Source organism: Panthera pardus, unplaced genomic scaffold (genome assembly GCF_024362965.1).
Source record: "Panthera pardus isolate Hobbes unplaced genomic scaffold, ASM2436296v1 HiC_scaffold_12, whole genome shotgun sequence".
NCBI lineage: Eukaryota > Metazoa > Chordata > Mammalia > Carnivora > Felidae > Panthera > Panthera pardus.
Window position 1 is genome coordinate 61,288,870 of NW_026526677.1, and position 23,817 is coordinate 61,312,686.

A 23,817-nucleotide genomic window follows, 5' to 3' on the forward strand; every position below is an offset into this window, starting at 1 on the left:
CCGACTTTGGCTCAGGTCACGATCTCGCGGTCTGTGGGTTCGAGCCCCGCGTCGGGCTCTGTGCTGACAGCCTGGAGCCTGTTTCGGATTCTGTCTCCCTCTCTCTGACCCTCCCCCGTTCATGCTCTGTCTCTCTCTGTCTCAAAAATAAATAAACATTAAAAAAAAAAATTGGGTGAATGGAAACGGACCATTCTCCAATGAATTATTTTTCTTATGACAAAAAGGAGTCAAGAGTGTTCATGATGACCATTTTAATCACAAAGTGTTAACATATAGATTAACATAAACTTCAGGTATCATGGAAACATGTTTCACAAAATTCAGACATAACTGGTATCAGTGAAACCAAAGTAAGCATTTTGGAGACTTCAACGCACTGGATGGAATTCTTCAAGAAAGTCACCGTAAGTTTTCTTATCTATAAAAAGGAAAGATCACAAAAAAAATTATTTTATATGTTTATTTATTTTTGAGAGAGACAGAACACAAGTCGTGGAGGGTCAGAGAGAGAGGGAGACACAGAATCTGAGCACGTTCTGGGCTTAGAGCTGTCAGTACAGAGCCCAAATGTAGGGCTCAAACCCAGGAACCGTGAGATCATGACCTGAGCTGAAGTCAGATGCTAAACCAATTAAGCCACTCAGCAGCCCCTTAAGTTATGTTTTAAAAATCGTATTTCCTAAAGAAAAATTAACAGTTAATATTCTCGTAGACAGAAACTCCTCTAAGAATTTTCTTAGGTTCTTGTCCTCAACCATAGCTTGGCAATCCCTGAGACACTGTTTCACTGGATGAAGGGTAACTTTGGAAGACTCTGGTGACATCCAGATGGCTGCCCAGAGGGACAAAGCGCTGCCAGGGGGCCCTGGCTGACGGGGTAATGGAAGGAATAAACAGGGAGGAGCACAGGTCAGCTGCAGGACCAGGAGTCGAGGTGGTCAAGCTTTCCATGTCCCTGCTGTCAGTGCAAGACGCTCTCAGCACACCTGCCACTGATATGCTGCTCAGAGACAGAATGAGTCTGTAAGGCTACACAGGCTCCCACTGACAGAGGGAGCTAGTATAAACAGGAGGCAATGAGCCACAGGCCTGGGACCGAGGACTGCTCTGCCACTGGGTCTGTTAGGAATCACTATTTCCAAGATTCCAATGCTAACATGCATTTGCCTACTCCCCATTCCTGATACATCCATTATTCATGGCTTTGTACTCTAGCCTTTGAATTCTTCATTGGTAAAGAAAGCTATACCTTTTTGATCCACCATGAACATCACATATGTGACTAAAGGCTATGGGAATATTAAATAGAGTAATAAAATTTTAGAGCTAAATAGGACATTAGAGACCATCCTTTAGTATAATGAAATTTAAATGCTTAATATTACATTTTTGTGAATATGTAAATATTTAAATATCTCTTTAAAATCTATGTAAGTTCAAAGTTTTTCTACATTCATTCATTCATTCCTTCACATATATGTACATCTGTATTATGTACATGTATTAAAATACAAACAAGACAACAGTTATATTACAATCATATTCATAGTTGAAGAGTGGTAAGTAGAGTGTACTGAGGAAATTCCTGTCTGTAGCTGGGCCAAGACTTCTCTGAGATGATGAATCTTAGGTTGGAATTTGCTAGGTGGACAGGTAAAAATGGAGGAAGAGGACGATCAAGAAGGTACAGAGTCGAGCATTACCCAGGATATAGGGCAGATTTAGGACACAGAATTTCACAAGGCAGGAGACGAGTGACAGGAGATGAGACAGGTTTTTGTGTAGATCAGATCAGCTATTATTTATTGCTTACTAGTATAGGCTTTGTACTAGAGGGCTGAGGAAAAAAGATGAAGCTACAGTCTAGTGAGGGAGACAGACATGTACATGTTATGTGGTGGATAAAAGGTATGGGCAAAGTCTTTCTAGCAGGCAATTAGCTCAGCCTGGGGAAATAAGCCCTCCTAAACAGTCTGGATTTTGTCCGATAGGCAATAGATACCTACTGTAAGCAATGCCTATTATTATGCATAGCCACATTTATCCAGAGACATGATCTTCAGTAAGACTGAAGGCAGAGGTGTGCTGGAGGCAAGTGCAAGAGTTCAAGCAAGAGATTGTAAGGGTGTGAACTGGGGTAGTGGCAGTGGGAGAGAGATGGGAGTTTAGGATTGATAAATAGGAAGTAGAATGGTAAGACTTGAGGACTAATGAGAGGTCACAGAAAGACTGGAAGACACTTCCCAGGCTTCTGGCTGGAGTAGCCAGGTGGACAACAGTGCCACTCACCGATGCAGAACACAGAACAGAAGTCTGCAGAGGCAGAGGGGACATAAAATCTGTTTGCTGTCTGAGGGACATAGAGGTACTCGGCTAGGAACTGGATATACAAATTCAAGAGAATCCTAATACATAGGCAATGATGTGAGAGTCAACAGAATACTGAATGTACCTGAAGCCACAGGCATGTATAAGATTAACCAGGGCAAATGATACAGGGTAAGAAAGAGGTTCACTATAGGTAACTTGAAATACCCTTCTCTTTTTTTGTTTATGTTTATTTATTTAATTTTGAGAGAGAGAGAGAGAGACAGAGTGTGAGCAGGTGACGGGCAGAGAGAGACAGAAACACACAATCCAAAGCAGGCTCCAGGCTTTGAGCTGTCAGCACAGAGCCCGATGCAGGGCTTGAACCCATGAACCATGGGATCATAAAGTTGGATGCTTAACCAACTGAGCCACCCCAGGCGCCCCTGAAATACCTTTTTCAAAAAATAATAAATCAAATAAATAAATGAAATACCTTTTTCAGGAAAATCCTCTGGATGTGATTTTACATATGCAAACATATCATGGTCCTTCACAGCATACATATAGTCTTGACGTTTTAAAAGATAATATCCAATAAAGACAAAAGAAGTAACATATAGAAGCTGGCGATGTAAACCTGAAATTCAAACAATAAATTCCAAAGAAAGCAAAAATCCATCAATGTATATTTAAAATCACAGCTTTGCAGTTCAGATATGTAATTTATTGTTATTTCTTCCACCATTCTTTAAAAAAAAAAGGTTTTTCTACATGGCTCTTTTGCAAAAACAGCCTTGACCCTGACATCAATTATGAAAACCAACATTAAATCTACAAACATAACTATGAATAGAATCCATGTTTATTTATTCATTCATTTATTTACTTATGCAAAACGAACTCAAGATTTTTAAAATTTAGGTTTTATAAATTTCTTTATGGGAAAAGGTGGATTAAGTACAAAATCCTGAAGATCTAAACTAACTTGTATTCCAGGACCTGTTCAGGATGCGATGTGACAGAGATGAAGTCCTTTATAAATGCTCAGAAAGCAGTTTGGTTTGTCTCCATACACCAATTTGTATCTGCATATTTACTGGTTACCAAAGCAGCCAGCTACACTATCAATTCTCTTCTTACCTTCTAAATTTTGTACCATGTGTATGAGTACCTATTCGAAAACTAGATTAAAAAAATCATCCTATTATAATGAGACTGGGGAGGATCAAATCATGTGATCTAGGGAACGCCAAAATTTAAAGTCTGAATGGGAGATCCAAAGGGCTGAACTTTATATACAGAAACATCTTTTAAAAAAGGCTAACCACAGGTTTGATTTTCTAGCTATGCCCCAGAATTCTATCCCCAGCCCTCTTCTTCTTATCCCATATATATTGCTTTGAAGAATACGTTTATTCCTATAGTTTTATTTACCATCCATGTTCTAGTGACCTGCAAGTATGTCCGACTCAGATACCCAAGGTGAATAACAGATATATCCAAATGTTTGATACGTGTGTTCACCTGCGTATCCCCAAACGAACTTCCTTCCTTCCTAATCACCTTTTGTAAGACCAATCACCCAGGAAATCAAGTCCTGGGTGATCACAGTACTCATCCCTTTTTTTTTAATGCTCTTTCCCCACATTCTGTCACTGAGTCCTGCCAATTCTACCTTGTAAATATTTCCTTGCCTCACTTCAGGGAACTCAAGCTCCCTTTCATCTCATTTTCTACTCTGCACTTATCCCAGTCTGTACCCTGTCACTAGAGGAATTTTAACTAAAATACAAACCTAGCTTGTCAGCCCTTTCTCCTTCAATTATACCCAATAGGAGACCAAACTCCTAGATGACCTCCCAGGTCTTTCATGAGCTGACTCTTCCATCTTTATCTAACATTCCCTGATATGCACATTGTGTTCCAGCAATAATGAACTACTTCTATTTTTATTTTTAATTAATTTTTAGAGAGAGAGAGCAGGGGAGGGGCAGAGAGAGAATCCCAAGCAAGTTCTTTGCTATCAGTGCAGAGCCCAATGTGGACTTGAACTCCCCAACCATGAGATCGTGACCGGAGCAGAAATCAAGGGTCAGACACTTAACTGACTGAGCCATTATACTGATGGGCACCCCATTATACTGAACTACTTTTTTTTTTTTTTTAATTTCTCTTTGAGAGACAGAGACAGACAGAGTGCAAGCAGGGAGGGGTAGAGAGAGCGGGAGACACAGAATCCAAAGCAGGCTCCAGGCTCTGAACTGTCAGCACAGAGTATGAAGCAGGGCTTGAACCCACGAACTGTGAGAACAGGACCTGAGCTAAAGTAGGACATTTAACCGATTGAGACATCCAGGCGCCCAATACTGAACTGCTTTTAATTCCTCATACCACCCACTGGTTATTTCTCTGCCCAGACAACCTCTGCCCCCATCCTTCAAGATTCAATTCAGACATCACTTCTGCTAAGAAGTCATCCCAGAATTTTCCTTAACAGGGTTAAAACAGGATGAACTCCTCTCTATTAGCATGTTAACTGCTATATAGATTATTTCCCTCTACTACCACACAAAGCCAATGTTTAATTCATTTTTGTGTACCAGCACGTAGACAGCACTTAATATTTAATAAATGGATAAAAGGTCTTGGGCAAGTCAATTTACTACCTCTAAAACAAAGATGATACCTATCCTATCGTTCTCGTGGCAGTATTATATAAACCAAAAGAAAATGCGTGTAAAAATATTTTGGAAAAATGTGTAAAACAATAAAAATTCAAAATAGTACTACAATCTGGGACTGGACAGGGTTCAGGCTCTTTCGCATTCTCCCTGACCCCAAACAGCCATCACTCCCCCTAATGGGCCACCTGCAATACAGCAAACAAAGTGTGCTGAGTTCTCCTTCTGTATGCCACTGGACGACACAGACACAAAGACCTAGACTCTCTATGCTTATGTATATCCCTCATAGAAAAAGATTCCCTGAATGTTTCAGATGGTGATGTTAGTGTCCCAGCCCTCAAGGGCATGGTTTGGCCCCTTCCCAAGTCCTCCTTTCCTTAACCTCTTCTCTCCCTCTCAGTGGTGGCCTCCCTCCCACCACATGCACAACCCCTCCACAATCGTTTTCCCTTTATTAAGTGAATTAAAAAAATTTTTTTTAGGTTTATTTATTTTTCAGAGAGAGAGAGAGAGAGAGAGAGAGAGAGAGAGAGAGACAGAGAGACAGAGCATGGGTGGGGGAGTGGCAGAGAGAGGGAGACACAGAATCCGAAGCAGGCTCCAGGCTCTGAGCTGTCAGCACAGAGCCCAATGCGGGGCTCGAGCTCACGGACCTCGAGATCATGACCTGAGCCAAAGTCAGACGCTCAACCGGCTGAGCCACCCAGGCTCCCCAAGTGAATTTAAACTTGGAAGCCATGGTGTTCTTTGCAGAATACCATTAACTACTGATATATTATACTAGAAATCAATAAATATATTTAATTTTGTGGGTGACACTTAGATACCAACTGACTATAAATTTAGAGCAGGTAAGTGGTAACTACTATCAGTAGTTTAGAACTTGCGATGGGAGAAAAGCTCAAGAAAAAAATTCTATTTAATATTTTCTGCTAACTTGAAAAAGATCTGCACAATTTGATTTCATTTACAGAATATTCCAGTGCTACCCACAGAGTGCCAGATACTTTCCACGGCTATAGTTTGAAAATCCACCATATCTTTCTCCTTCCCCACTCCTCTGTCACAGCTGTTACCCAACATGCATAAACTTACACCATTTGGCCTTTTAAATGGATATGCTTGTCTGATTTGTGAGTCTTTCGAGGCCTGGGACCATGTTTTAGACTTCCTTGTAATCGACATATATTTATTTATTCAATACTTACTGAATACTGCTATATGACCGTCATTAAACTAGACAAACATAATGTGCTTCAGTAAATGCTGCTGAGAACCATTTCAATAAAGTTCTCAAGACCGAGGAAACCCCGGGGAACTCAGGAACTCTCACCCCTAGCCCCTAGGTTAAGGGCTTTATACATCATCTCATCTAGTTCTCACAGCCACACAGAGGTAGATATTATCTCTATTTCATATGTAAGGAAACTAAAGCTTAAAGAGATAAGTAACTTCCCCAGAATTGAATGGCTAGTAGAATGGAGTGGTGTCAAACCCAAAATCATGTGCTCTTGACCACTATGTTCTTCCTCTGGAATAGTATCTCTCCAATCTGTACCTCCTCTGTGCTCCCAAAGTGCTCTCTGCTCACCTACTTCTATGAAAACACATTATCTGTCATGCTTAGACCCATAATGGACTGTTCACTTGTCTGACTCGACTAGGAGCTCTTCAAGGGCAGGGACGGTATTCCTCACCCCATATACCTGGTATGTAACCCTTCCTGGCACAAAGAAAGAACTTAGTAAATGCTGAACAAACAAATATATGGTAAACTGTTTGCATAACAACAGCTAAGGAATAGAAACTTTGTCTAGTACCTTCTGTAAGCCAGGCATTTTATCTCTAGAATCTCACTTAATTCCCACAACAAATATGCAAAGATTAATTACTCTCATTTTACAGATGAAGAAATTTTGCCTCTGAATGGCCCGACCAAGTAACTTGTCCAAGCTAACACAGATAGGAAAGAGAGGAGCAAGGCCATTGAGTTTCAAAGTGCAGCTGTGACAGGCTGGGGCAAATGTGGAGGGGTGATGAAAAGGGAGAAAACCTCATCTCCCCAGAGGCAGAAGTAGACAAAGCCCACTCCTTTGGATGGAGGAGGGTCATGTCTAAGGGAGATGGGATTTCAATACTATTTGAGCACTAGAAACGCTAAGATTTGGTGAGCTGAAAGCTGGACTTCAGGCACGACATACAGCTGCAAGGTGGCCAAAAGAGGAACAAGTAAAGTGATTCCTGGTCGCCTGAACCACTGTATTAGCTTTCTTCTTAACTGAGTTCCTCGGCTCCAATCAGTGCTTTGCACTGACAAAGGTGGCCTTCTTTTTAAAATACAAGGCCTGGTGCCCCTTGGAGGCTCAGTCAGATAAGCATCTGACTCTTGATTTCGGCTCAGGTCATGTTCTCCAGGGTTCCTGATTTCAAGCCCCATGTGAGGCTCTATGCTGACAGCAAAGGACCCCCTTGGTATTCTCTCTATGCTCCCTGTGCCCCTCCCCACTCACGTGTGCTCTCTCTCTCTCAAAATAAATAAATAAAAATTTAAAAGAAAAAACAAAACAAAACACAAGGCCTGGGGGACCTGGCTGGCTCAGTTTGTAGAGCATCTGACTCTTGATGTCACAGTCATAAGTTCAAGGCCCACATTGGGCATGGAGCCTGCTTACCACATCTCTCCACTCCCCATCCACCAATAGCTCTCAAAAGCTAAAAAGGTTCCTGTCTGCCTAGAGTATAATGTGCCCTGATCTACCTAAATCTCCTTCTTACCCTCATTATCCTATTCTATACACTCAATCATCAAACTGTTCCCCATTCAGAGGCCCTTACTTCCATTTACTTCCACTAGCTTCTCAAAGGCCTGAAAAACTCTCCTAGAATTTGATAAATCATAGCTAAGTTCAAAGACACCTCTTCCAGGGGCGCCTGGGTGGCTCAGTCGGTTAAACAACTGACTTCGGCTCGAGTCATGATCTCACAGTTCTCACAGTTCGTGGGTTTGAGCCCCACATCAGGCTCTGTGCTGACAGCTTAGAGCCTGGAGCCTGCTTCAAATTCTGTGTCTCCCTCTCTCTCTGTTCTTCCCTTGCTCATGCTCTGTTTCTCTCTCTCCTTCAAAAATAAATAAAAACATTTAAAAAAAGACACCTCTTCCAAAGCTTCCCTCCTCTTTTCCCTTTGGAAATCCACTGCCCTTTGCCCAGCTACTGTGTCGGCCATTATCTGACAGGCGGCCACTGACACGCTACTAGAAAATACAGCCCAGTGGTTTTATCCTCTCCTACTCAAAGGGGGTCTCTAGACTAGCATCATCAACAGTATCTGGGAGTTTGTAAACATCACGCTTCTCTCCAGACCTGATAAATCAGAATCCGCATTTTAAAAAGATCCCCAGGTTACCAGTAGGTACATTAAGTTTGAGAAGCACTACTTTCAAATACAGACTTGAAGTCTAAAAACAGGTTACTCAGGAGCGCCTGGGTGGCTCAGTGGGTTAAGTGTCCGGCTTCGGCTCAGGTCATGATCTCCCCGTTCCTGGGTTCGAGCCCCCATAGCAGGCTCTGTGCCGACACCTCGGAACCTGGAGCCTGCTTTAGATTCTGTGTCTCCCTCTCTCTCTGCCCTCCCCCCTGCTGTCTCTCTCTCTCAAAAATAAATAAACATTAAAAAAAAATTAAAAACAGGCTACTTAACAACCATATGACCTTGGGCAAGTTGCGTTAGCCCCTCTAAAGCTCAATTTCCTCATTGCGGATAATACCTTTCCGTAAAGTATTTTGAGAATTAAATGCTATAATGCACGTAGCGTCAGTAGTGCATGGCACAAAGTGTACGCTCACTCTTGCACACACCAAGGCGCGAACTGAGAGAGGACCTGGCAGTTCAATCCTGGGTTCTTCACAGACTCACTGTGGGGCCTTGGGTTTCATGGTCCTCAATTGTTAAGTGCCAAATAACACTTTGGCCCTATCGGGTTCTGAAGAGCTCCCGGGACACGGATGCCCCAGGGAGGCGAGGCGGGGCCTGTTAGGTGAAAGGCCCGGGAAAGCGAAAGGACCTTGGGCAGCCTATGGAGGAACCAACCCACAGCCCTGAGACCCCCTTTCCTCCCAGCCGATCCCGCCCGCGCAGCCCTCACCGGCAGTCACCACCGGCCTTCGCCGGATCGCGTTATCAATCAGGCCGGAGCAGTAGCCCAAGAAACCCATGTAGACGAGTCTCGGGTCGGTCAGCTTGGGCGGTGGGAGGCTCCGGGCCTCATCCGGCAGGAACTGTAAGGGCACTCGGCCCGGCCGTCCGCTCATCATGGTGATGCCGTTCCCACTGGAGGCCTAGCCTCGGACCGCCAACTACAAAGAAAACCACCAGGACCACCGCCTCGGCCCAAGCCGCGAGCTTTCTCCTCCGAGAGCCCGGCTGAAGGGCATGGCGCAGGGCGGTACAGCGCCCATACGCTTCCCCGTGCGCGCTGCTGCAGGGACCCCGCACACGAAGTTCCGGGTTATCAAATGGCCGGTGCTGCTTGGCCTCCCGCCGGCGCTGATGCTGGCGGGTGGGGTTTCCTGGGCTTGGTACCGCGGGGTCCAGGGTACACCAAATGAGCAGAGCTCAGAGACTAGTAGATACTGCTTTTTTTTTTTTTTTTTTTCTCTCGAAGCTCCCCGCCCGAATCGCCTCTCTTTCCCTCTCCCCTGAATGGTCCTTCAGGCCGAATTGATCTTTGTATCCAACACCCACAAGTAGGTTTGACGGATCGTTCTAAGAAACGTAATTAATCAAAATCATAAAAGCTAGTTTCATTTGCTGGATTTCCCGTTGTTCACAGGCACACCTTCCAAAGCCTAAAATTAAGATCCAGCCAGCAACAAAGAATTCAGAGAACAACAGGATTGGATCATTTAGCCAAACTCTTGAAAGTCAGCTTGGGTGGCAGCACCCTAAAAATTTTCACCTCTGAGTCTTTACGTCCTTGCACGTAGCTCAAGGAAAAGGTGTTCCCTACAGGTTTGAAGAATGAAAGAAGGAATTTATAACATTCTGCCAAGTAATTGCCAAGTCTCTGCTTCCCTACCTCCAGTAATGGGGAGCTTCTACTTTTGAACAGCTCTCTTTCGAAAACCCTTCCTGATTTGAGTGACAATGTCTTCTTTTCGTGTTCATTCATTAGTGAGGTCAACATTTTACCTAGATAAATGCTGATTAAACCAGAGATTAATGCAAAGGTATACGTATCAAAGGTATTGAGCTCCAAAGTGGAAGAATTAAATATCAGTTAAGAATGATTAAATAAAGGATGGACCTTTTGTGTCTCATAAAAAGCACTCCCAGATCTATAATATTTCAAGTTAGGATTTCCCTAGGTAATGTATATTGGGAGTTGCCTGGAAAGCAGCAAATGTTTCAAAGTTTCACACTCTTTGATCCAGTAATTACAGAGCTGCAAATCAGTCCTATGGAAATAGAATGACATATAATAAAGCCGTTTTACAATTTTTAAAAAAACCTCAGTGTTTATTTTTAAAACTACATCAAAAGAAGGGAAACCACTTAAAATTTCCCATAGTAAGATTGTGTAAATTTTGAATACTAAATGAACTCTTAGGCAAACACTTAAAAATATTTAAATGATATTGACACATTCTTCTCCCCCACATGTTTCTAAGTCCAATCTGGGACAAGATAACAAATACCCATATTCTACCACTCAGAATTCACAACCATTAATGTTTTGTCATATTTACTTTTAACCTTTTTTTTAAAGGAAATAAAACACTATAAATAAAGCTTAAGTCCCCTCTCTCTTCTTCCCCAGAGAACCACTGTCATGAGTTTAGTATATATACTTCCAATTCACTTTTTCTATTTTTACATATATTTAGTATCATGTTATGTGTGTTTGTTATGTTTTTTTACCCAAATAGTATAATTCATTGTTCCTCTTTTCTCTCACTTTTATCATGGCATGCAATGGTTCATTCCTTTTTTTTTTTTTTTTTTGAAAGTTTACTAATTTATGTTGAGAGAGAGTGCATAAACGAGCAGGGGAGGGGCAGAGAAACAGGGAGAGAGAGAATCCCAAGCAGGCTCCACGCTGTTAGCTCAGAGCCGGACATGGGGCTTAATCTCACCAACTGGGAGAACATGACCTGAGCTGAAATCAAGAGTGGAACGCTTAACCAACTGAGCTACCCAGGCACCCCTGATTCATTCATTTTGACTACTGTGTAATATTCCATCATATAAATATGTCACATTTAATTTATCCATTACCCTTTTGATGGATATTTAGATTGTTTTCAATTCCTTGAACATCTATACTCTAAGCCTATACTCTAGTGTCCAGAGAAACTTGAATACATGTACTAGGATTAGGAGATGTACAAGAATATATGCAGGAGTAGAAGCACCTGAGTGATTCCGTCGATACGTGTCTGACTTCGGCTCAGGTCATGATCTCATGGTTCATGGGTTCAAGCCCCACGTAGGACAGCCCAGAGCCCAGAGCCTGAAACCTGCTTCAGATTCTGTTTCTCCCTCTTTCTCTGCCCCTCCCCCACTCACGCTCTGTCTCTCTCTGTCTCTCAAAAATGAATAAACGTTAAAAAAAGAAAAAGAATATTCACAGGAGCAATAGCCATTTATAATTCTCCCAAACTGGAAACATCCTAAATGTCTGTTAAGAACAGAATAGAAGGGGCTCCTTGGGTGGCTCAGTTGGTTAAGTGTCCAACCTCAGTTCAGGTCATGATCTAAAAATTTGTGAGTTCTAGCCCTGCATTGGGCTCTCAGCTGTCAACACATAGCCCACTTCAGATCTTCAGTCCCCCTCTCTCTACCCCTCCCCTGCTTGCACTCTCTCTCACAAATAAAAACATTAAACAAACAAACAAACAAAAAGAAAAGAAGGGGCACCTGGGTGGCTCAGTCGGTTAGGAAACTGACTTTTCATTTTGGCTCAGGTCATGATCCCAGGGTTGTGGGATCGAGCCCCAAGTAGGGTTCCATGCTGAGTTTGGGGCCTGCTTGAGATTCTCTCTCTCTCTCTTTCTCTCTCTCTCTGCTCCTCTCCCCTGCTTTTGCTCTTTCTCTATATAATAATAATAAGAAGAAGAAGAAGAAGAAACAGAAAATAAATTGTGGTATTTTCATAGGAAGGTGTATCTATGCATTGGTATGATGAATCTCAAAAAAGAGAGTCATGTTAAAAAAGGGAATAGGCATAAGGGAATAAGAGATAAGTTACAGGAGAATATTTAATTCCATTTATATAAAGTTCAGTGTTAGGCAAAAATATATTGTTTAGAGATACACATGTTGGTAAATTTGGAAAGAAAAGCAAGAGAAGGATTAACATAAATATTCAGGATTATTATCTCTGGGGAAGGAGAAGCACACATAAGGCCTTTATGGTATTAATAATATTCTATTTCTAAGGTGTGGTGGGTACATGAGTGTACATTTTATTATTTTTGACTTTACATGTGCATTACACACTTTTGGGTTTATGATATATTTAATGTAATAATAAATTTATATTGCTACATTAAAATTTTAACTTTTTTATTATGGTAAAAAATACATAGCATTAAATTTAGCATCTTAACCATTTTTAAGCATACAGCTCATTAGTATTAAGTATATTCACATCGTCATGCAACATATCTCTAGAACTCCTTCATCCTGCAAAACTGAAACTCTACACCCATTAAACACTAATTCCATGTCCCTCTTCCCCCCAGCTTTGGCAGCCACCTCTCTACTTTTCTGTTTCTATGATTCTGACTTCTGTAGATACTTCATATGTATGGAATTATATAACATTTGTCCTTTTGTGACTGGCTTATTTCACTTACCATAATGTCTTTGAGATGAAATCATATTGCTGCATGTGACAGGATTTTCTTCCTTTTGAGGCTGCATAATATTCCATCACAAAAAGTAGACACTACATTTTCTTTATCCATTCATCTGTCAATGGACATTTGTGTAGCTTCCACCTTTTACCTATTGTGAATAATACTGCAATGAAAATAAGTTTGCAAATATCCCAAGGTCCTGCTTTGAGTTCTTTTAGCTATATCCCAGAAGTGGGATTGCTGAATCATATGGTAATTCTATTTTTTATTTTTTTGAGGAACCTCTCTACTGTTTTCCATAAGTCTGCACCATTTTATTATGTTCCCACAGTGCCTAAGGATTCCAAGTTCTCCACGTTCTTACCTACACTTGCTGTTTTCTGTTCTTTTGATAGGGACCATCCTGTTGAATGTGAGCTGTTATCTCATTGTGGTTCTGATTTGCATTTCTCTTATGATTAGTGATGTTGAGCTTCTTTTCAGACACCAACTTATTGGCCATGTCTATATCTTCTTTGGAGAATTGTCTGTTCAAGTCCTTTGGTCATTTAAAATTCAGGTTATTTGGTTCTTTTTGTTGTTGGGTTGTGGAAGTTCCTTATACATTCTAGCTATTAATCCCTTACCAGATATAGATTTGCAAATATTTTCTCCCATTCCAGAGGTTGCCTTTTCACTATGCTGATTATTTCCTTTGAGATGCAGAAATTTTTTGTTTAAGTTTTTTTCATTCTTTTTAAAATTTTTTTCCTCATACATTTTATTTTATTTTATTTTATTTTTCAATATATGAAGTTTATTGTCAAATTGGTTTCCATACAACACCCAGTGCTCATTCCAAAAGGTGCCCTCCTCAATACCCATCCCCCACCCTCCCCTCTCTCCCACCCCCCATCAACCCTCAGTTTGTTCTCAGTTTTTAAGAGTCTCTTATGCTTTGGCTCTCTTCCACTCTAACCTCTTTTTTTTTTTTTTTTCCTTCTCCTCCCCCATGGGTTTCTGTTAAGTTTCTCAGGATCCACATAAGAGCGAAAACATATGGTATCTGTCTTTCTCTGTATGGCTTATTTCACTTAGCATCACACTCTCCAGTTCCATCCATGTTGCTACAAAGGGCCATATTTCATTCTTTCTCATTGCCACGTAGTACTCCATTGTGTATATAAACCACAATTTCTTTATCCATTCATCAGTTGATGGACATTTAGGCTCTTTCCATAATTTGGCTATTGTTGAAAGTACTGCTATAAACATTGGGGTACAAGTGCCCCTATGCATCAGTACTCCTGTGTCCCGTGGGTAAATTCCTAGCAGTGCTATTGCTGGGTCATAGGGTAGGTCTATTTTTAATTTTTTGAGGAAACTCCACACTGTTTTCCAGAGCGGCTGTACCAATTTGCATTGCCACCAACAGTGCAAGAGGGTTCCCGTTTCTCCACATCCTCGCCAGCATCTATAGTCTCCTGATTTGTTCATTTTGGCCACTCTGACTGGCGTGAGGTGATATCTGAGTGTGGTTTTGATTTGTATTTCCCTGATGAGGAGCGACGTTGAGCATCTTTTCATGTGCCTGTTGGCCATCCGGATGTCTTCTTTAGAGAAGTATCTATTCATGTTTTCTGCCCATTTCTTCACTGGGTTATTTGTTTTTAGGGTGTGGAGTTTGGTGAGCTCTTTATAAATTTTGGATACTAGCCCGTTGTCCGATATGTCATTTGCAAAGATCTTTTCCCATTCCGTTGGTTGCCTTTTAGTTTTGTTTGTTTTTTCCTTTGCTGTGCAGAAGCTTTTTATCTTCATAAGGTCCCAATAGTTCATTTTTGCTTTTAATTCCCTTGCCTTTGGGGATGTATCAAGTAAGAAATTGCTACGGCTGAGGTCAGAGAGGTCTTTTCCTGCTTTCTCCTCTAGGGTTTTGATGGTTTCCTGTCTCACATTCAGGTCCTTTATCCATTTTGAGTTTATTTTTGTGAATGGTGTGAGAAAGTGGTCTAGTTTCAATTTTCATTCTTTTTTAAAATGTTTACTTATTTTTGAGAGAGAGACTGCAGGAGGGGCAGAGAGAGAGGGAGACACAGAATCCCAAGCAGGCTCCAGGCTCCAAGCTGTCAACACAGAGCCTGATGCAGAGCTTGATCTCATGAACTGTGAGATCATGACCTGAGCCAAAGTCGGATGCTTAACCGACTGAGCCACCCAGGCACCCCTGTTTGTTTTATGATTTTTAAGTAATCTCTACCCTCAGTGTGGGGCTGGAACTTACAAACCTGAGATCGAGAGTCACGCACTTGGGGCACCCGCGTGATTCAGCTGGTTAAGCGTTTGAGTTTGAGCCCCACATCGTGCTCTGCTCTGACAGTGCAGAGTCTGCTTGGGATTCTCTTTCTCCCTCTCTCTCTGTTCCTCCCCCACTTTTTCTCACTCTTCTCTCAAAATAAATAAATAAGCTTAAAAAAAAGATCGTTTTGCAATGTGGGGTCAACAATGCATTTTTTCCTTTTTTTAAATATACGCTTTAAAAAGAAAAACATCTCATTTTAATGTAAATATACATGATGATTAGAAAGGTTATGAGAAGTCTTTCATAGATTTATTGGTCATCTGGGTCTTTTCTTCAGCAAATTGCTGGGTTTTATCCTTGGTCCATTTTGTTCCTTTGAATTGTCTTTTATTTATTGACTGATTTGTAGAATTCTTTACATATTCTTTTTTTTTTTTTAACATTTATTCATTTTTGAGAGACGGAGGGAGGCAGAGCATGAGTGGGGGAGGGGCAGAGAGAGAGGGAGACACAGAATCCGAAGCAGGCTCCAGGCTCTGAGCTGTCAGCACAGAGCCTTACATGGGGCTTGAACTCACAAACCGTGAGATTATGACCTGAGCTGAAGTCAGATGCCTAACAACTGAGTCACCCAGGCGCCCCGAATTCTTTACATATTCTGATGCTAATCCCTTGTTATATAGGTAGCAGATATCTTTTCCAAATCTTTTGTTTGCCTTTGAGCATTATTTATGGAGGATATTTTTTAAGTAATACAGAAGTGAAAGAATTGATTTAGTCAAATATATCAATCTTTTTTGTATGGTCTATGTTTTTCATATTGTTTAAAAATCTTTATTCCATGGTGCACCTGGGTGGGTCAGTGGGTTAAGTATCTAACTCTTGATTTTGGCTTAGGTCATGATCATTTGTGAGTTCAAACCCTGCATCCGGCTCTGCACTGAGTGTGGAACCTGCTTGGGATCCTCTCTCTCCCTCTTTTTCTGCCCCTCTCACCCCCCAAATAAATAAACATTAAAAAAAAAAAAGAAATCTTTATTCTGTGATCATAAAGATATGACCCTATATATTTTTCCCAGGTTTTAATTTCTTATGTGTAAGTCTTTAATCCATTTGGATTTTATTTTCGTGTTGGGTATGTGGAATGTTACACATGAGAACTGGCTCAACACCATTTATTAAGTAGTTCATCATACTCACCCACCAATAATCAACTCCAACTCTATTATGCATCACGCTATCAGAAATGCTATAGTCTATTTATTTGTTTTTTAAAACTAAAAATCTCCAGGTTTGTTATGACATTATTGTGATATAACATAAATTAAAGGTATAAAATGTGATGATTTGATAGACATGTATATTGTGAAATGATTACCACAAAAGGGTTGGTTAACAGTCATAGTCTATTTCTGAACTTTATTTTATTCTACAGATTTCTTTGCTAATTACTGTACCTTTGTCACACTAATAGCTACAACTTTGTTTATTATTTACTTATTTATATTTAAATTTTAGTTAACATACAATGCAATATTGTTTCAGAGTAGAATTCAGTGATTCATCACTTACATACAACACTCAGTGCTCATCACAACAAGTGTCCTCCTTAGTACCCATCATTCATCTAGCCCATCTCCCACCCACTTCCCTTTGTCAACCCAAGTTTGTTCTCTATCATTAAGAGTCTCTTGTGGTTTGTTTCCTTCTCTTCTCTACCTCCCTCCCATATGTTCATCTGTTTTGTTTCTTAAATTCCACGTATGGGTAAAATCAAATGGTATTTGTCTTTCTCTGATTGACTCATTTCATTTCACATGATACATTCTAGCTCCATCCACGTTGTTGCAAATGGCAAGATTTCATTCCTTTTGATGGCTGAGTAATATTCCATTGTATATATACCATATTGTCTTTATTCATTCATCAGCTGATGGACATTGGGCTCTCGACATAGTTTAATTATGGTTGATAATGCTGCTATAAACATTGGGCTGCATGTGCCCCTTCGAATCTATATTGTTGTATCCTTTGGATAAATACCGGATAGTGCGATTGCTGGGTCATTAATAACTACAACTTTGTAATATTCTTTTATTTCTGGTGGGGCATGTTACCCACATATTTTTTCAAAAGCTAGCTCACAGTAAATGTTAGTGGTTATTATTACTATCTGTACACTTCCATTTGTCCTCATTTTTAAAATCACCTTGTCAAATTCCCTGGAAAATCTCACTGGGGGTACTGATTAGAACTGTAATGAATTTATAAACTAATGTGAGGAGAATTGATATATTTAAAATGCTGAGCCTTCTCATGCATGGACATTGTATATATGTCTCCATTTATTCAAATTTTCTTTTTATATCCCTCATTAAAACATTATAATTTTCTCCATAAAACTATTACACATTTTTGTTAGCTTGTCTCTAGGTATGTATAGTTTCTGTTACCATTGGGAATGATAGCTTATATTCGATTACTTTTTCTAAACGTTGATTAAGATGTCATTCTTATGTCTAGCATTTTGCTAAATGCTTACTAGTTCTAATAGCTTTCCACTTGATTTTGTTGGTTTCCTTGGCAACCCCTGCCTGTTGCCATTGTCAAACTTCGATTTTGCCAATCTACTGGTAGAAATGTTATTTCGTTATTGTTTTGCCATTCCTTGATTATTAGTAAAGTTGAATCTCTTTTCATATTTATTGAAAACGAATATTTTGACCATTCAAAATATTGACCATTCCAGTTTCCTCTTCTGTGAATTAGTTGATTGTTTATCTTTTATTCACTTTTCTTTTGGATTGGATTATCTTTTTTACTGGCTGATTTGTAGTAATTCCACAGATACTCTCAACACTAATGCAATTTACTGTTTTTATGTAGGGACATTTATCCATTTTCTTTCTTTGTGATTGTGCTTTGTGTGTTTTGTCTAAGAAATCTTGGTCACCCATGACAATGTCCTTCTGCTCTCACGTTCAATTAAATTACCCTAACGAGAATACCAGTGACCTCCATATTATCACACTCATTGATTTTACTCAACATCTCAGCAGCATTAGACACAGTTGTCCTCTTCATACTCAACACTCTCTTCCTTTAGCTTCCAGGCCACCATGCACTCCTAATTTTTCTCTTGCTTCACTGGTTTCATTTTCTCGGTTTCCATCCTCTATTTCTTCTCAGCTTGCAAAGGTTAGATTTCCTCAAGACTTGTCCTGGGTCCTCTTGTCTTTACTATCTCTTCTCTTTCCTTAGGTGACATATCTACTTCCTTAGCCTTAATTATCATGTATATATTGATGATTCTAGCATTTTTTTACTCTAGCCCAAACTCTCTTCTGAGCTCAAATGATACATCTATTCTCCTACTTGAAATCTCTGCCAGGATATCTTACAAACATCTCAAATTAAGTATGTCGAAAAATAAAAGTCTTCTTCACATTGAGAAAAAGTTTTAAAAATCTTCAAGTATAAGGAACAATATAATAAATACTCATATACTCACCATCGTAACATTTTGTTGTATTTACTTCAGATTTATGGTTTCCTGATGTATATACACAGATGCACACATTTGTATATATTCTCCTTCAAAGATATGTAAATAATACAGTACGAAGCTAAAATTCCTCTTGGCCTCAACCTTAAGTCCCAGTCTTTTTCCTTCCTTCCTAGAGGCAACCATGATCCTAAATTCCATATATATATTAGTATCCATATTAATGTTAATAAATGAATTCATAAATAATATAAAACAATTTTTGTGTGTGGTTTTAAAGGTCTACACATTCTGTATATATTATCTCTGTATAGATATTATATAAGTCCAAGTAAAAGAGTTTCAGAATATATGAATTTTCAATTTTACTAGATACTGCCGAATTCCTGTATGAAAAGACTGATCCAATTTCCATTTCCATCCACAATATGTGTGAAAGTAGCAATGTTTTCTATTGTGACACTAATTTTTGCCAATCTGATGGTGAAAAATGGGAGCTCAATGTTGTTTTAATTTGCATTTCCCTATTATCCAATGAAAATAGTTATTTTCCATTTGAGTTTCCTTCTGTTTCGTTGCTTGTTCATATACTTTGCTTATTTTCTTTAGAGTTGTCTTTCTTTTTTATTAAGATTTTATTTTTAAGCACTCTCTGCATCCAACATGGGGCTTGAACTCACAACCTGAGATCAAGAGCCACAGTCTCCACCAACTGAGCCAGCCAGGCACCCCTAGGATTGTCTTCTTTTTTTTTTTTAAGTTTATTTGTTTATTTTTGAGAGACAGAATGGGAGAGAGAGAGAGAGAGAGAGAGAGAGAGAGAGAGAGAGAGAGAAAGAGAGAATAAGCGGGGGGAGGGGCAGAGGGCGAGAGAATCTCAAGCAGACTCCATGCTGTCAGTATAGAGCCTGATGCAGGGCTCGATTTCACGAACCGTGAGATCATGACCTGAGCTGAAACGAAGAGTGGGACATTTAATGGACTGAGTCACCCAGATGTCCCCTGGAGTTGTCTTTTTAAAAATGATTTGTAGAAACTTCTTGTGTGAGGTAATATGAATCCTTTCCTATATATGTTATAAAATACTCTTCCTTAATCTGTTGTCTGTCTTGTAACTTTGTTTATAAGGCTAGAAGTCACAGAAGTTAAAATTCTGATGTAGTAGGGGTGCCTGGGTGGCTCAGTCGATTAAGCATCCAAATTCAGCTTGGGTCATGATCTCGCAGTTTGTGAGTTCGAGCCCTGCATCTGACTCTGTGCTGACAGCTCAGACCCTGGAGCCTGCTTTGGATTCTGTGTGTGTGTGTCTCTCTGCGGGCCCCACCCTGCCCCCCACCTTGCTCACACTCTGACTCTCTTAAAAATTAATAAACTTAAAAAAACTTTTTTAAATAAAAAAATTTCTGATGTAGTAAAATTTGTCAATCTAATCTTTTTCTTTTTTTAATAATCTTTTTCCTTAAAAATTTTTTAAATGTTTATTTTTTTGAGAGAGAGAGAGAGACAGAGTGCAAGCAGGGGAGGAGCAGAGAGAGGGAGACACAGAATCCAAAGCAGGCTACAGGCTCCAAGCTGTCAGCATGGAGCCCGATGTGGGGCTCAAACTCACTGAGATCATGACCTGAGCCGAAGTCGGACGCTTCACTGACTGAGCCACCCAGGTGCCCCTAATATTCGACCAATTTTTAAATGCACATAGCTTTCAACACAGAAACCACTTCTAGAAATTTAATCCTATAACATGTGCAATCCTAGCGCATGTGCAGAGTAAAGTATACTGGAAACAAAGGTCCATTGAGAGGAAACTTGTTAAATAAATTATGGTCCATCTATACAATGGATACCTTAATGGACAGACTTGAAAATGGCTCCCAATTATCTCTGCCTCTTGGTACTCAAGCCCAGTGTAATCCCCTCCCCTTTAGTGTAGGTAGGACATGTGGACTTCCTTCTAATATACAGAATGGGGCAAAGGTGGCAAGAGGTCACTTCCATGATTACATCACATAACATACATCTGTCTTGCTAGCAGACTCTCTCCCTTGCTGACTTTGATGAAGTCTGCTGCTCTGTTGTGAGTTACCTTATGGGGAGGCTTACACCACAAGGAACTGAGGGTAGCCTCAACCCAACAGTCAGCAAGAAACTGAGGTCATCAGTTCTACAACCCACAAAGAACTGCATTCTGCCAGCAACTGTGTGAGCATGAAAACAGATCTGTCCCCAGTCAAACCCTGAGATGAGAACATAGCTCCAAGGTGTCACTGGAGCCTGTGAGAGACCCCAAAGCAGAGAACCAGATAAGCTTGGGCCTGGATTCCTGACCTACAATTTTGAGATAAGAGATGTGCTTTTTCAGCCACAGAGTTTGTTACACAGCAATAGATAACAGATACAGATATTATGCAGCTGTTAAAAAAGCATGATGGAATTTTATATATACCTATAATGGAATGAACTCCAAAATACATTAAGGAAGAAAAAGCAAGGTCATAACAGTGTGTGGAATGGTATCGTTTGTGTGTTTATAAACATACAGATATGTCTGGTGTCTCTGGAATGATATAAGATATTGATGGCAATGGTTGCCCTGTTGGTAGGGGAACTGGGTGGCTGGGGACTTTTTGAATTTTGCTCCATGTACATGAAAATCAATTCAGAAATTTTTAAACCCTTTTGTTCTCATTGTACTCAAAATAAAATTTAATTTCTTTACAATGGCCTAAAAGACCCTGCATGACTTGGGCCTTGCCTACTTCTCCAACTTCAGCTCATGCCACTCTTTCTGGCTTTCAGGACTCTCCAGTCACTAGAATATAAACTCCTTGAAGGCAGGAATATGTCTCTGTTTACCTTTTGATCTCTAGCACGTAGCATAGTACAAAATACTCAGTGGGAATTCAGTGAATATGTTTTTTGTAACTTTTTAAAGTTTATTTTTATTTTGAGAGACAGAGAGCGAGAGAGGGAGAACACAAGAATTCACATGCATGGGGGAGAAGCAGAGAGAGAGGGAGAGAGAATCCCAAGCAGGCTCCTCACTGTCCACCTAGAGCCCAACGCAGGACTCAGTCTCACCAATTGTGAGATCATGATCTGAGCCGAAATTAAGAGTTGAACACTTAACTGACTAAGCCACCCAGGTGCTCCTGTGATTTTTTTTTTTTTAAAGGAATAATAAATGAATTTGATTTCCAAAGTTTTAGGAAGGGTAAAAGAGGTAATGCCTAGAAGAGTACTTGGCACTCAACAAAAGAGGACACAATATGGGATTTTCCTTTTGTGTATCACTTGAAAGGCTGTCATAAATGGGAATAGGGCCTCATTATGTACTCCTCCAGAGACTAACTAGTAAGTGTCATAGGAAGAAAAATATTAATTCAGCATTAAATGCCCTAAGGAATATGGGAGGGGCTGTTTTATGAAGTGGTGAACACTTCCACACTGACCATTTATTGTCAAGAAAACTGTTAAAAATGTGCCGAGTAATCATCTGAGAGCCTTTCTAGGATTCTAGAGTTCTGTGATTCTGTACATAGGTATATTTCAGGTCCTGTCCTTTTCATAGGAAATAGGCATATTGTTTTTTGTTTTAAATATTTTTTATAGTTTATTTATTCTGAGAGAGTGAGCATGAGTGGGGGAGGGGCAGAGAGAGAGGGAGAGAGAGAGAATCCCAAGCAGGCTCCACACTGTCAGAATGGAGCCTAATGTGGGGCTCAAACTCACGAACCATGAGATCATGACCTGAGCCAAAGTCAAGACACTTAACTGACTGAGCCACCCAGGTGCCCCTATTGTTTTTATTTCTGACTCCTGGGACCAAAACAGAAAAATTGGTACATTTATCGATCTTTCTATTAAACGGGCATGCTGAATATGGGACTTCATTGTGAAATAGTAACGGCTGTACTGACTCAAGTTTTTGAGGTTTATAGGTTTGCTCTAATCTCAGCTGCCATCAGCACAGTAGTCTGTTTCTTTGGAGCACCAGAAATGAGGTAGAGGGGTCAAAAGATTTGCTTTTTACCACAATCATGACGGAAATGTAATTTCATCAAACTACTCAAGAGTAGTTTTTCAAAGGCCATATTTTATTGGAATGCTTTCCTGCTCCATTAGCTGCATAACAGCCACATAGACTGTATGTAGGGGGCAGTTCGCTGACACTGAAGTGCTTCCTTCAGAAAGAGTAGCTTCAGGTGGAGGTGATTAACAAGGACACCATAGCAGTTTCAGGCTGGAAAGGCAGTGCATCTTCCCGGTAGCTCCCTGCTGGTTCTGGCTCTACCCCCCTGCTTGGGTAAAGATACTGGGAGCAACAGTACCAAGTCCCTCCCATCTTTCTTTTCTTTTATCTTCTTAAAGCTTGGCACACTGCATATAAATTAAACAGCAGGTAAAAAAGGAGTTATTTATATACCCTATTTAAATTTTGACGGCAACCTTAGCTTGTTCTTGACTTTACTTACTTCTAGATTTCAAAACATTTTGAACAGCACTTTGGTTTACTTAGGAACTGCTGAAACCTAGAAATTTGTTATTGAAAGCCAGCCACATCTTGCAAAGTTTAAATATATGAATACGAAGTATGGTACTTGGGAGAATCCTGGGCCATAGGCAGGAGTGTGGGTTCGAGACTGTGTGGCACCAACAAGATATTCCTGTCTCTGGAGCAGTTTCCCTCCTGGTAACGTAAGAGGTTGCTTTATTTTATTTTTTAAATGTTTATTTCTTTTGAGAGAGCACAAGCAGGGGAAGGAGCAGAGAGGAGAGAGAGAAAATCCCAAGCAGGCTCTGCGCTGTCAGTGAGGACACTGCCATGGGGCTCAATCAATCCCATGAACCGGGAGACCATGACCTGAGCCAAAATCAAGAGTTGGAGGCTCCACCAACTGAGCTACCAGGTGCCCCTTGAGGTTGAATTGATTTAAAGAAACTGTATTTGGACTTTGAACTCTTTGTCAAACAAAAATTTATGCAAAGTCCAATATATGAAATAGATTAAAGCATATTTGCTTTGGTGGAAGATGGGACAGGGCCCAGAGCCTCTGAGGCAACTCCCAGGAACATCCCATGCTCTTCGGAACATTCTGGAAATCTCTGCACCACATAGGCTCTTCCAGTTCTGCCATCACAGAACAATCTACAAAGTACGATTAAATTTGGCCT

General features: G+C 40.3%; 1 protein-coding gene across 1 annotated transcript; it reads right to left on the reverse strand.

Annotated features, from left to right (window-relative positions):
* Window positions 1-237: 237 nt before the first annotated feature.
* Window positions 238-9,485, reverse strand: NDUFC2 (NADH:ubiquinone oxidoreductase subunit C2). The gene is made up of 3 exons (XM_019449931.2): window positions 9,142-9,485; window positions 2,807-2,950; window positions 238-421 (listed from the first exon to the last, which is right to left on the reverse strand). The coding sequence occupies exons 1-3, from the start codon at window positions 9,308-9,310 to the stop codon at window positions 372-374; spliced, it is 363 nt and encodes a 120-aa protein (XP_019305476.1). The 5' UTR covers window positions 9,311-9,485; the 3' UTR covers window positions 238-371.
* Between the last annotated feature and the right edge of the window lie 14,332 nt (window positions 9,486-23,817).

Excerpts from the sequence above, each read along its gene's own strand:
- NDUFC2 (XM_019449931.2), bottom strand. The coding sequence starts at position 9,310 with ATGATGAGCGGACGGCCGGGCCGAGTGCCCTTACAGTTCCTGCCGGAT. Across the intron at positions 2,951-9,141 it reads AAGGCCGGTGGTGACTGCCG|GTTTACATCGCCAGCTTCTA; the intron begins GTGAGGGCTGCG and ends TTTGAATTTCAG. Across the intron at positions 422-2,806 it reads AGAGGATTTTCCTGAAAAAG|ATAAGAAAACTTACGGTGAC; the intron begins GTATTTCATTTA and ends TCCTTTTTATAG.